This window comes from Gekko japonicus, unplaced genomic scaffold (genome assembly GCF_001447785.1).
Source record: "Gekko japonicus isolate JY-2015 unplaced genomic scaffold, Gekko_japonicus_V1.1 scaffold507, whole genome shotgun sequence".
NCBI lineage: Eukaryota > Metazoa > Chordata > Lepidosauria > Squamata > Gekkonidae > Gekko > Gekko japonicus.
This window is the reverse complement of record NW_015172020.1, coordinates 830,486-844,126: the sequence shown is the minus strand read 5'-3', so window position 1 is coordinate 844,126 and position 13,641 is coordinate 830,486. Positions and strand designations below refer to the sequence as shown.

At 53.1% G+C, this 13,641-nt stretch overlaps 1 protein-coding gene across 1 annotated transcript; it reads left to right on the top strand.

Annotated features, from left to right (window-relative positions):
* The first annotated feature begins 11,453 nt into the window (after positions 1 to 11,453).
* Positions 11,454 to 12,371, top strand: SPRY3 (sprouty RTK signaling antagonist 3). Its single transcript, XM_015420508.1, has one exon. It carries the CDS (start codon positions 11,454 to 11,456, stop codon positions 12,369 to 12,371), a length of 918 nt encoding a protein of 305 aa, XP_015275994.1.
* The last annotated feature ends 1,270 nt before the right edge of the window (positions 12,372 to 13,641 follow it).

The following is a 13,641-nucleotide window of genomic DNA, read 5'->3' as shown; positions in this document are numbered from 1 at the left end:
ACTTGCAGCTGCTGGATGACCTTGGGCAAGCCATAGTTCTGACAAGAGCTGTCCTTGAAAGGGCAGCTCTTGAAAGAGCTCTCTCAGCCCCGCCTACCTCACTGGGTGTCTGTTGTGGGGAGGGGAAGGGAAAGGAGTTTGTAAGCCGCTCTGAGACTCCGAGTGAAGGGCGGGGTATAAATCCAATCTCCTCCTCCTCCTCCTTCCTCTTCCTCCTCCTTTGTGAGAAATTGTCAAGGTTTTATACTGCTTATGGTGGCGATTGGCCATATTGATGGTGGCGGTCTCCTGCCCCCCAGTTCCTTCTCCCAGTCACAGAGCATTTGGGCTGATTCATGGCAGTTAATTATTAGATTGCAAAGAGACAGAACTGGAGCTGGTGAGCCTGGAAGGTAAATGGGGAGAGAGAAAGAGAGAGAGAGAGAGAGGAGAGAGAGAGAGAGAGAGAGAGAGAGAGAGCGCTAATGCATCTTGCAAATAGCTCCGAGCTCTTCTTTCCCCTTGTTAGTCTGACAAGGAAATTTGGAATTAAGAAGACCTCCTGGCTCCAAAATTAGCCACTTGGTGTTTTGTTTTTTTAAAAAAAAGCATTTTAAAACATTTATTTTAAAAAATAGACCAAAGGAAATTGCCTGCATCAAGAGGTCAAAAACCGTCAACCGGCTGAAAGAAAAAGATTGGTGGGGAAACGGTGTAATTTAAGATTTCAAATGGGATCATGAATTTAAAGTATTTTCTTTGTACTACCTAGCTTGGTCTCATTAGCTGCTGGAAGCTAAGCAGGGCTGGCCCTGGTTAGCACTTGGATAGCAGACCTCCAAGGAAGTCCAGGGTGGCTACGTAGAGATGGGCAACGGCAAATCATTAACCCTTTGCCTTGAAAACTCTATGGGGTTGCCATAAGCTGGCTGTGACCTGATGGCACTTTCCACCACCAAGACCTACCCCGGCTAGCCTGATCCCATCACATCTCAGGAGCTAAGCACGGTTGGCCCTTGGATGGGCGACCACCAAGGTAGCCCAGGGTTGCTGTGCAGAGGAAGGCACTGGCAAACCAACTCTGAACGTCTCTTGCGTCTCTGGGGTCACCGTATGTTGGCTGTGACATGATGGCACTTTCCACCACCACCTTGCCAAATTGCTGTTTGAACCATGGCCTTTGACATCAAAGCACATCACCCTTCTGACTGAGTTCCGACACGAGGACCTGTAAGTAAAATCAAGCAGAGGTTAACCATGAAATTTAACTCAGTCTCTTTCAGTGGAGTTCTCCGCCTGTTTCTTCAGTAGGAAGTCTCACTGTGCTTGCTGAAGCTTACCTTAGGCAAGTGAACAGAAGGAATAAACTCCTTCTGTTGGAACTGGCTAAACTTACTTCTGTGTTTAAAGAGAAGACATTAGCTACCTTTATTGTTAACTGGAAGCCCTTTATTGACTTTCTGCATGCAAACGAAAAAAGTGAACTGATGATCCGTGGATCTGATGAGTGAAGAGAATTTTAAATTTTAGAAAATTAGGATAATTGGTGGATAGGTTATGAGTGATAATGCATTGTAAATATAGCAACAAGTATACGGCTTTGTCATTGAGAAATTTTCTTAAATTTTGGAAACTTTAAGATGTTTCTCTAATTTTCTTTCTTTCTCCTATTGCTTTTCTCTTTCTTGTTCCTTTGTCTCCCTTATTTTTCTTTATATATGGAAAAATCTTCAAAAAAAAATTTTTTTAAAGGAATAAACTCCATTCCAAGATTGCTTATGTGGAAATCCCACTGAAGTCTGCAGGGCTTACTTCTGAGTGATGATGAAAGGACTGGGCTGTAAATTTCATACTTTGTGTCACAGGTTTAAGGGAATTTTCACACAAAATACAAAAACCCTGTATCTGTCAGTCTCTTTTATACTGTATGTGTGTGTGTGCGAGCCTATACACATATTTTAACTAGCAGAGGATTTGCGTTCACAGTACAGGTGGCAGGCGATGAAAAAAAAGGTGTTTTCACATGGAAAGGAGCTAAATTGGGTTGCGCTTAAAGCTAGTTGCAATGCTAATATACACTGGCTAGAATGTGCCTTCCGTTTCTCCATCTGGCATTAACCTCATTTGCACATGACTCAAAAGTGTCATATGTGAAGTGCTTTTTTGGTGCCACCTGTAAAAATGCCCTAGAAGACGGGTGATTTTGTGGCACTTTGAAAAACCTGCAGATCTTGGAATGATGATGCCCCTGGGAAACTCCCTGGGAAGCAAGCATGAACAGTGCATTCCTGATGCCAGCTGAAACATAAAGGGCATCCCTGGCAGGTGGAGACCTCTGTGACCTTATTCTGTATACGTAGCCCTTAAATTCTACAGAGATGTTTAGGGCCCCAGTGCCTGCCATACAGTGCAGTAAGATGGTAAGAACAACCCTGTTGGATCAGTCCATGGGTCTATCTACTCCAATATCCTGTTTTCAGCAGTGGCCAGTTATATGGCTCTGGGAAGCGCCCAAGCAGAAGGTTTGGACTTGGTATTCAGAGACAGGCTGCTTCTGAACATGGAGGTTACATTTTGATATTGTGGCTAATCATTGTGGATACACAGCTTCCATGGATCTAACCCCTTTATGAACATATTGGAAGAGCCTTGCTAGATCGGCCTAAGGATCTGTCTAGCTCAGCATTCAGTTTCCAAGAGTGGGCTGTCAAGGGCATTTGAGAAAACCACATGCAGCACTTAAAGGTAGTGATCCTCCAGCGCTGTGTGCTTGCACACCCTCTGATTTGGATGGAATCTGTTTGTTTTTTTAAATCCTTAAAGTGTGGCATTAGGAATGGTGCATGGAAGGAACTCTGCATGTGTCCAGAAGCACTCTTGCCATTCCTTTTTGTTCCAGGTGACCTGAATCTTGTGCAGTGGTGTGGAGAACAATATCACTGGTGAGCCCCATCCGGGGGTTTAGGGAAAGGGCTGTAAAATAGCCCAACAGCCACACCAACTCCCCTTTTGAAAGCCCTGAGATAGTGACAGGACTTAATTTCTTCACAGGAAGGTGTAGGGGCTCAAGCTTGAACCAGATTAGCTTTGGGCTTGGATGTGGCTCTCCAGGCCCAAAGAAATCTGCTCCCCTGCCCTGCCAGCAACTGAAGCTGGGCCCTTCCAAAATGTGCCCCCCCAGGCCCTTGCTAGCCTGTCTGCAAATCACATTCTCTGGCCTGGATTCCATGCCTGACGAAACCTAATCCCTCAGCAAGGTACTCTGCACATGCCCAAAGGCACTCGCTCTCCATTTTTCACTTTCTAAGGCTGAAGTCTAGCATTCTTGGCACAAATGATGCCCCGGATTTCTGGGGCTGGCGGGCGGGCCTAGCCCCTGAGGCAGGAGCAGCCGCCGCCGCCGCCTCCATCCTCCCTCTCCACGTTGCAGGAGAGGATGGAAGGAGCGGATGCGCAGCAGCGAGATCCCTTTGGGGCCGTCTAATGGGCCGATTCCATTTCAACTGGATGACGCCACTTGGGTAGCATTAAGAGCTCCGGGAAAGCGAGAGAAGAGCGCGAGCAGGAGAAGGCGGGGGTGGGAAGGCGGGGCTAAGGCCCAGTCCACGCCCCCCCCTCCAGCTCCCTCCATTCACAAGCGCGCGGGCGGGAGCGGCTACATTCACAAAAAACAGGGAGGGAAAGCCCCGCTCCGCGCTCGGCTGCTGGAGCCGCCCCTTTGGAGGCTGACTCCGCCCCGGGAGGCGGGGCTCTGCCCGCGCCTTGCCTGGAGCGCCTCGGCTGGCCCGGAGAGCGAGCTGGAGAGCTGCGGCCGCTGCTGCTGCTCGCCTGGGCGGCGCTGGGTTCGGTTTCGGGGGAAGCTCCGCTCTAGCCGCCCCTTCGAGAGCTGGCCACGCTGGAGCTGCGCCGAGGTGAGCGCCCGCGGAACGGGCGGGGAAGCTGCCTCCTCCTCCTCCTTCGGTGGCTTGTCAAGGCAGCGCGGTCGCACGGTCCCTTCTCTCTCCCAGCCCCGGGGAGACGACCTGGATTGGGGGCTGCCCTCGCTTCTTGGCGCCTGCCAGGGGCGAAAGAGTCGGTTTCCTTGCACGTGTGAACCCGGGTCTTCCCCGCGACGTGCAGACTTGTGGTTTCGTTGGGCAGGCTGGGGGACAGCGGGGTGTGTGTGTGTGGCTGGGGGTGGGGAGGCTTGCCGTCGCGGCCCCTCCTGCTCCCCGCTCGGCTCCGGGCGAGAGACAGGAACTGTCTGGGGAGGGGCTCCCGCCCGCCTCTCCAGGCACCGCTTCCAGGACGAGGCTTGCCGGAGCGCCAGCGTGACGCCGGCCTCGGCGGGAACTCGACGGCTGGGAGCTGAAGGGGGCGGCCGTCGAGCCCTTTCTTCCCACCTGCCGCCTCGGGGCGTCCTCTGCGGAGCGAGGGGTCGGGGGAGGACCGAGTGGCGCGGCTTTTGTGAATGGGGAAGCTGGCGGGGAGAGAAGGAAGCGCGGACGACCTTGGCGGCTCTTGCCCTGCCTCGGGGGGCGAATTCCTTGGCGCTGGGTGGGGTCGCGGCGGAGGGGGAGGCGGGGGTCTCTTTCTCAGCAGGTGTGGGAAGGAGCCGCCTTTCAGAGGTCTCTGCCCCGTCGGCCCAGTGCGGAGCCCGTCCAGTACTTCGAGGTGGGAGCAGCTGAACAGTGGGGCGCCGGGGAGGGCGGGAGGGGGCCGACGAGCCTAGTTAACACAACAGGGGGGGGAGAGTCAGCGCAGCCCTTGGAGGGGCCGCTACCTCTTTAAAAGATGCCCGTCGAATGGCGTTGAGGGCAGAAGGTCCGGAGGAATCGAACCTCGACGGTCAGAGGCTGCCTACCCGGGACCGGGGGGGGGCATCTTCTGAATAGGGCAGGCTGGGCTAGCTGGAGTCGCCTGGCTGACCCCCGCTGGAAGCGGGATGGAGGACGACTGGGAGCGCTGGCCGAATCCTGCCAGGCTGCTCTAGGAACGGGGGTGTCCGAGGTGGAAGGCTCGCGCTTGGCTCGTCTGGATGAGAAAGGGGACCGGGCTAAGTTGGGGACTTTTGCTCTTCTGGGTGAGAAAGGGGACCGGGCTTGGGGACTTTTGGTTTCCCAGACACAGCCGCTGGGAGACAAGGTGTCTTGGAGGGGGTGGGTTGTGTGACTGCCTCTGGCTCCCGGTGAGGGCGGGGGACCGGGCTGGATCCCAGGAAGGCGGCTGTCTGGCTCCCTTCCCTGGGAGAATCACCAACTCTTGGAAACAGCTGGCGACGGGGGAGACCCATCCGGGGCGGTGCTGGGAGGCTGCAGGGGGGAGAGAAGGGGTGGGGCCCGGCCCCATTAACACCCTGGAGAACTCGGAGCTCCCGGGAGGGAAGAAGAAGTGCCAGGGCTGGGGGTGGAAACGGGGAGGACATGTTCAAGTCCTAGCCAGCTGCTGAATACTAGAAGAGTTGCCCGTGCCTTGCGCCCAGGCTGGCACCGTGGTCCAAAGAGGCTGGTGGGCATTCAGAAGACTTGGCATTTATCGGGGGTCTATTTCAAGCACTCAGGATCCTTCCCCTGCATCACTCCTGAACTGTAGGTAGGAAGAAATCAACCCATCTTGCGGAAGGGGAGGGGAGCCGCTGAGAGAAAGGGGCCTCCCTAAAGTCACCTGCGAAACGTTTGAGTTGGGGGGGGCTTTCAAGGGAGCAGTTGAGAAAGTGATGTGCCGGTGGCTGTCCAGAGACGTTGGGGTGAAGGGGAGATTCCTGAGTATTGCAGGGCAAAATTCCAGCCATCACGCTCCCCCACCACCACCACACCCACAGGATACCGGGAAGGACAGATGGCACATTTTTAAAGTTCTTGAGAAAGAAAAACAGGACCTTTATTGAATGGGGAGAGGAATGAAAGTGCAGAGAATGTCTGATGCTTTCGCTCGTGTATATATGTGTGTGTGTGTATATATATAGAATGGTGACAAAAAGGCCTTCAGTTTGCAGTCTGTTTTGAGCTCCCTGTTGTAACAGATAAAGTGTCTAATGGAAGCATTATTTGTAAAATCAAAAGCTCGCGTCCTACTGGATTGATCCTCTGGCCTGGTTTGTTCTTTAAGTCACCTTGCTTATTATTATTGCATGAGGGGCAAAGTGGGCCGCCGTAGTTTGCATCAGCGATCGTGCCAGAACTTCCAGACCGGGGGGGGGGGGATTTCTTGGATGGGTTTCGTCTCAGCTTGATCTGGGATTGGGAGAGTGAGCCTTGTCCTCCTGTTTTTGGGGATGGCAGCAGGGCTATCGAATAACATCCGGATGCCCGGTTCTACACAATGCAACACAGACGGCACCTAGAAGCATGCAGGTCTGCTAAGCCCCTTTGGGGGTGCGCAAGAAAGCCAGCTCTGGCAAAGACACAGCTGGTCTGGTCTGTGATTTTTGGAAAGAGAGAGAGGTAGGGATGGTGGGGTCGCCTGGGGAACTCTGTGCCACCTGATGGAGGTGGGCAGGCTATGGCTAGTGAAGGGGGGGCACATTTTCTAGCTGCTCAGAAGCATTTTCTCCGGGTATTGAAAGCCACCTTTCAAACCTAGGCCTGGCTTCAATTGGGGGGATGAAGCCCTTGCTAGCTCCCACCCCCCCACAGCTCCATCCCTAGGGTGGTGGCATTGCAGTGGTTCCAAGCAGAGGTGGGCTGGCGCCTTTCCGAAAGTGCGGAGGCTTTCTCCTTGCATGGTCAGTGGGTTGCTCTGGAGTGACTGCCACTCCTAGCTGCTGTGGCTGCCAGCTCCCTTTGATTCACCCTCTGCCTCTCTCTTCTTCCCCCACTTTCCTTTCCCTCCGCTGCAGTATCTATTTCAGTCCCTCCTGCCTGCTGGATTGGATTCATCGCATCCGGAATGGCAAACAATTTATTGTCATTCAATCCTCTTTTTCTCTTCCTCCCTCTCCTGCCTACCCCCCAATCCTGTTTGGTGCTGGAGAATTTTGCTGGGTCCTAAAGCCCGTGTGGTCGAAACTTGGGCCCTGGGCCTGCCCATAAAATCATAGCCTTTATTGGCAGGGCTCGGCATCTATGCACCCAAATTCTCTGCTGAACTCTGCAAATTGTCTACGTGATGCTTGTTGGCTTCCTCTTGCATAATTTATTCTGCTTCAGCCCGTGGTGAGGAGGGGCGAAGGAGTGATGCAGGGCCTTGGAGCCCCGCCCACTGACAGCTGGAATTTTGGTTCAGCATCTTCCTTCCCTGAGATTTTGCCAGGCCTTGCTAATCCATAATCAACCCTGTCTTTGTGGCCTTATGGGCTAGAAACTTGAGTCGTGTGTACCTATCTTTAAACGGAAATCGGGAAATCTTACAATGGGATATCCAATTCCAATTTACACAGTGAAATTGTAAAGTTATGGAATAGTGATTCTTTGGTCTTAAGTAGTGGAATTGCACCTGTATTCAGCTAGGTCTGCGTGATCAGAAACAGCTTCTGGTGGACAGGTGACTTTCTAGGTGTCGCCTTGTACTGAGAAGTGGTGACTTGATGGAAGCTGCCTGGTACGTTATCAGGGTAAAAGTGAATTGGTCTAAATCTCTGTAGCAGAACTCCTACTGTGTCTGATAGATCACGCTGGGTCTCGTTAGGTCATGCAATGGAGCTCTGTGGCCCAAGGTGGTGGGAATCCAGATCAAGCAAGCACGGTCCTGCTGACCCATAAAGATCCATATTCCACCTCATATAAAACAGAAGTACCAAAAGTCTTTTTATTGTTCAGTCGCACAGTTGAGTCCGACTCTTCGCGACCCCATGGACCAGACCACACCAGGCCTTCCTGTCTTCCGCTGTCTTCTGAAGATGGCTCAATTTCATGTTCGTTGCATCCATGACACTGTCTAACCATCTCATCCTTTGCTGTCCCCATCTTCTTTGTCCTTCAATCTTTCCCAGCATCAGGGTCTTCCCCAGTGAGTGCTCCCTTCTCATTGGGTGGCCAAAGTATTTGAGCTTCAGTTTCATTATCTGGCCTTCCAGGGAACAGTCAGGCTTGATTTCTTTTAGGATTGACTGATTGGATCTTCTTGCAGTCCAAGGGACTCTCAAGACTCTTCTCCAGCACCATAGTTCAGAAGAATCGATTCTTTGGCGCTTGGCCTTCCTTATAGTCCAACTCTCGCAGCCATACATGACTACTGGACTTCTGTTAAAGGCCATCCCTGACAACCCTCCCTTTGCTTTGCTCCCGCCATTGCGCCCTGTCTGCCAGACTTTAAAGTGTCACAACCTTCCAGCTTATTTTCACTGCAGATCAGATTCCCATAATTTAAGATCTAGGATGGATTGTGCCCCTCCCATTTGTAGCCCCTGGGGGGAGGACTCCAGATCCCCATTGTCCACAGTGGTGGTGGTGGTGGTGGTGTTCACCTCTGTTTGCGGGCAGCCTCCTCACGTGGTCCCCACCTTCGCTTGAGATGCCTTCACTGATGTGAATGGCTGGGAGAGGGAAAGCCTTTTGTGAATTGCCCGGAGAGTGGAAGCCTTGTGTGCTGTTGTCACTTGACTTGGGAGCAGCAGCAAAGAAGTAGGAAAGAGAGAAGTGCAAAAGGACGATTAGGGTGACCTGAAGAGTGAAGAAGAGGGTAGCTGAGAATTTGCAGTGCTGAGACTGGGGTGGGGAGACAGAGGAAGAGGTGGGGGAGTTAAGGGGTGGGCTGCGGCTGAAGAGAGAAATGCGCGTTTGCAGAGAAAGCCTAATGGAGTAGAAAGAGTAAAAATAGTTCATGTTAAAGATCAGGCGCCACCGCTAGCAATACCGAGAAGGGGAAATACTCTGTGTCCTGCAGAAGGGGAAAGGCCAGTGGGTTAACGGAGAAGTTCTAAAAAGAAGAGCATTAAGTTTGTAACCAGTACCTTTCGGAGGTTACTGTGACCTTTGGAGTGTTGTGCATTTTTCCTTTTGACAAGGGCCAATTAGGGGATAAATCCGGTGCCAGCGCTTGCAGGAATTCCTGCTCCACTAGAGTGTGTGTGTGTGAAAGAGAGTCGCTGTGTTGAGAAGGCCTTCTGCATATGTGCTGAGGCTAGAAACAGATTCTGCTCTGGTCTGTCTCTTCCTTCCCTTTCCCCATTCCGATCTCTGCCTGCCTGGAGGCTGAGAGGGTTTTTCAATGAACCTGGACTGACTGATTTTCTTTCTTTTTTCTTGAGGGTTGGGAGGTGGGGAGAAACAGGCCCAGAGAGAACACCCAAAGCAGCTTTGGCTTTTAGCAATCAAAGGGAGATGCCTCTTGATCTTCACCCGCTCTTTGCTCTTCTTCAAGGTCAACCTGGCAAATGAAAATCAATCTTCTCCCCTTGCTTGTTCCCTTTGTAGGGCTCCGGCAGCGTTCCTTACCAGCTGCCCTGGCTTCATTGATTGGAAAGCCTCCTTTTGCTTTCCAGGGATGGGGCTGTTGGCCTTCAAGCCATTCCTTCCTCCCCCAGGACAGACAGCTGCCAAGTCCTCCGGCGGAACTGGTCAGCTTGCAGCCTGAACCCAACCTAACTCTCCACCTCCCTTCCCATCAAGGGCTGTGCCGGAGTCCAGGTTTCCCAGGGCTGGGAAACTGGGGTAGGGAGGAAGGTTGACACCCCCAACGCCACAGTCCTAAGTCAAATTGTGCCCTTGTGTGCCGGGAAGAGGCGTTCCAGCAGCATGAGGCGTGACTGAACCTTAGAAAAGGCCTTCCTGACAGAGCAGTTCTCCAGTGGAAAAGGTTCCTTGGGGGCTGGTGGGCTCTCCTTCTCTGGAAATTTTTAAGCAGGGGTTAGATGGCCATTTGACAGCAATGCTCATTCTGTGAATTCAGGCAGGCTGTGAGGTGGGGGGGGCAGGAAGAGATGAACCACTGCCTTTCAAGGCAGTGCCACGCAATGTTCCCACTAAGCTATGGAGTCTTGTGAGCAAAAATTCTACTTTGTGAGCTACTGGCATTGAAGCTGTGAGCGAGCGATTTGGCGACTGCGTAAATGGGTTTGCTCTGGAGCCCTCCTTCCTGAGCTAAGACAAAAATATGTGAGCCTAAAGAACTGTGAGCTAGCTCACACTAACTCAGCTTAGAGGGAACGCTGAATTATGCCAATCATCACTTTGGGGTCAAGAAGGAATTTGCCTCCAGGCAGATTGGTCCGAGGATCCTGGTGGTTGTTTTTTAACCTTCCTCTGGGCATAGAGCAGGGATCACTGAGGGAGGGAGGGGGGAGGGAGCAGTGAATTTCCTGTGTCATGTAGGGGGTTGGACTAGATGCCCCTTGGGGTCCTTTCCAGCTCTGTGCTTCTATGACTCCTAGTCAAAAAGTTGGCTCAGGGAATCAGGGCTGGCTCCAGCTTATTTTGCACCCTAGGCGAGGATCCCTTATCCCCCCTCCCGTGCGCCCACCAATTTTCAAAAATAAATGCATTTTAGGAAGAATGAAAAACACAAATAATCAAGAAACTCCCAGAGTACGGGGCCGGATGCAGTTTGGTGCCCCTAAGGGCAATCCCGCTCTAGGCGATCGCCTAGTTAGCCTAGTGAGTGAGCCGGCCCTGCAGGGAACCCAAATCCAATGCATGGCGAAGGGAGCTTTAGATACTCATTAGCGTCTACCTCCAAAAGCTTGTTGGTCTCTAAGGTGCTACTGGACTCCAGTCTAGGTGGGGAGAAAATCGTAATGATCTAGTTTGGGCCTGAGATTCTGGTAGTCCAGTGCTCCTTCCCTGTTGAATTTGCCTCTCTCAGAGTTTTAGGGTAGGTGGCTTATGAAGTCCACCCGCTGCTGCTGCAGAGTAAGCTCATTTATCCCTGGAGGTGGGAAAAAAAGTCTGTTCTAGGCTCTTTTGTTTTTTAAAAAAGCTTATTTCATAGGAATTCTCTGCTGCATAGCTGATCGCTTCAGCTCTGTTTCTAAGGCAGAACAAAACGGGGAGGGCGGAGTGGCTCAGGATATCTTTTTTGCTACTCAAAAGTAGCTCTTATGAAACGAAGTCTGCCCCTGTCCTAGGGTCTTGAGGAACAAGCCCCCTTCTTCATAATCTCTCAGTGTCTCTCAGTTAGCCAGTCCTGGGGCGGCTGGGTACCAGGATGAGGGGGCTGCTTGGGATATACCACAGCAGAAGGGCGGGGGGAATGATGCTGGGCTATTGCACTCGAGCTACAGGCCTTGGGATCTTCCATAGGTGATGTTCTGGGATGTGCTTTCCATTTGTGTGGATGCCCTCACCTCATCCTGCTTCTCACTGGGTCCTCCCAGACTGTTTGGGAATCCAGCAGGTGTGGATCTGGTCCGGTGTCAGGATAGGAGCCTGCTTGGGAGCTCCATACAAGCTCTCCTTCCTCTTCATGAAAGTGCCTTCCCCAGGGCAGAGTGCATGTTCGTTCCCCTCTCTTCCCCCTGCCGACTGTACAGTGTCTCAATTGGTGTGTTTTTTTGGCTTCCGTCTCCTGCAGGATCTTCTAATGTTCCCCGCTGACCCGAGCCTCCGTCCTTCCCCAGAATGCCCCACTCGTCCAGCACAGCCGAGCGCAGCCCCGAAGAGAGCATGGATCCCGTGGCCGAGGAGCTGCAGCAGGTCCTGTCCATTGACCAGATCCGTGCCATCCGCGCCTCCAACGACTACGTGGAGAGACCGTCCACGGCCTCCTTCAAGCAAGCTCACTCTGCCCCCTCGTTGTCCCAGCAGCAGGGGAGCCACAAGCAGGAGGTGGCGCAGGAGCGGCTGACTTCCTCCGCCTTCCAGGACCTGCATCAGCCGCACCAGGCGCTCCCTTTCCAGCAGCCTTTGAGCCATTCCAGCACTGCCAGCTCCATCTCCCACGGCACCACCACCTCGGAGCAGCGGCTGCTCGGCGGGATCACGCCCTCGCACTCCGGCCACTCCCTCGTCCGGACACAGCCCCGGGGCGGTGACCTGAAGCCTGAGGAGCTGCCGAAGGGGGCGGCCGAGAAGCCCCCCACCTTCCACTCAGGGCACCTCTTCATCTGTGAGGAGTGTGGCCGCTGCAAGTGCGCCCGCTGTGCGGCCACCCGCAGCTTGCCCTCCTGCTGGCTTTGCAACCAGCGCTGCCTCTGCTCGCCGGAGAACCTCATTGACTACGGGACTTGCCTCTGCTGCGTCAAGGGCATCTTCTACCACTGTTCCTCGGACGACGAGGACACCTGTGCTGACGACCCGTGCTCGTGCGCCCCCGGCTCCTGCTGTGCCCGCTGGGTTGCGATGAGTTTCCTCTCTTTGCTCATGCCCTGCCTGTGCTGCTACTTTCCTACCTTGGGGTGCCTCAAACTTTGCCAGTGGGGCTACGACACCCTGAAACGACCCGGCTGCCGCTGCCAGAGCCACACCAATACAGTCTGTCGGAAGATCTCCTCTTCCAGTGGGGCAGCTTTCCCCAAGACTTTGGACAAGCCGGTATGACTCCTCCCCACCCTGCGAAGGGGAAAACCGGCTGTCCTTCACCTTCTCCTTCAGCTTCTGCTGCTGAAAGCCTCGGCCTGGGTACCAAGGACAGAGGAACGGCCAGTCACCGAACCCATCAGATTTTGAAGCTGGTTCGATGACGTTGACCTCTTGTCCCCTTGTCCTTCAAGGGTTTTGCACGTCTTGGTGATGGCAGAGGACAAGTGGAACAGGAAGCTGAGGCAGACAATAATGATCGCAGTCGAGGGTGGGGGAATGGTTTGCTCTACAGGGTGGCTCAGGATTCTGGCCTCCAGAATGCCTTATGAGTGATGGATCTGTGGTGGGTTCCAAAAATCAGTGTCGCACCCAAGCACTACGATAACCCGGGGAAGAAGGCCATGATAAGCCCAAGTTTTCAGTCCCTCGGGCACCCCTGCTTAGGGCTCATATTCCAGACCTCCTTCTGCCCTGCACAATTTGCAGAAGGGGGGGAAGGAGAAGCTTCCAAACAGTAGCAAGTGGAGGTTGCCGTACCAAACATATGTTTTGTTTTTTTTGGTTGGAGACCAGTTGAGGATGTTTGTCCAGAAAGGGGAGAGGATGGAAGGTTAAAAGTCACAAGTGTTCAAGGGTTTACAAGGGTGTGCGCCTCTTCAGTTGCATGCAGATCTTAGGGGTCCACAAAAATAGGGGTCCTACACAATCTGGCACCTGAAACCTCAAGACCACTAGGCTTGAAACAGTGCAGGCTCGACCTCGATCCTTTCCGGGTTTAGTGGGCTGTCGGATAGCTTGAAATATCACTGTGGGTCTAGCCAAGGCTAAAGGTAGACCAGGACGCCTTTGGCCAGCTGCTCCTTGCTTGCAAAATCACTTCTATAGCTGATGCATCTCTGTATCATTGATGCAGCTCTTTCTCACCAAGAGCTGAGTGATTCAGAGTGTGGACTCTTCTTTTGCCCCTCCCTAGACGTAGGGTATATAGAACCACATCCTGCTGTGCCGCTAAGCAACAGCTCCCTGCTACTCAGGGTGACAGTTTTTAACCTGACGACTGTGACATGCTTTCTCTGGAAAACACAGAATGCTGGGAAAATGTGCAAGGTGGAGAGCGACTGCAGGTATTCTTGTGACGGAGAATTGAGCTTCCAATGTGATGGGGGTGGTGGTGGGGGGTTAGGAGAATTCGGCCGGAGAGCTCGCTAGGATGGGCTGTGGGTGCGTTCTTTCCTCTCCCGGCCGAACTGCAAGCACTTTGATTCTGTTTGACTAGAGAAGGGAATGT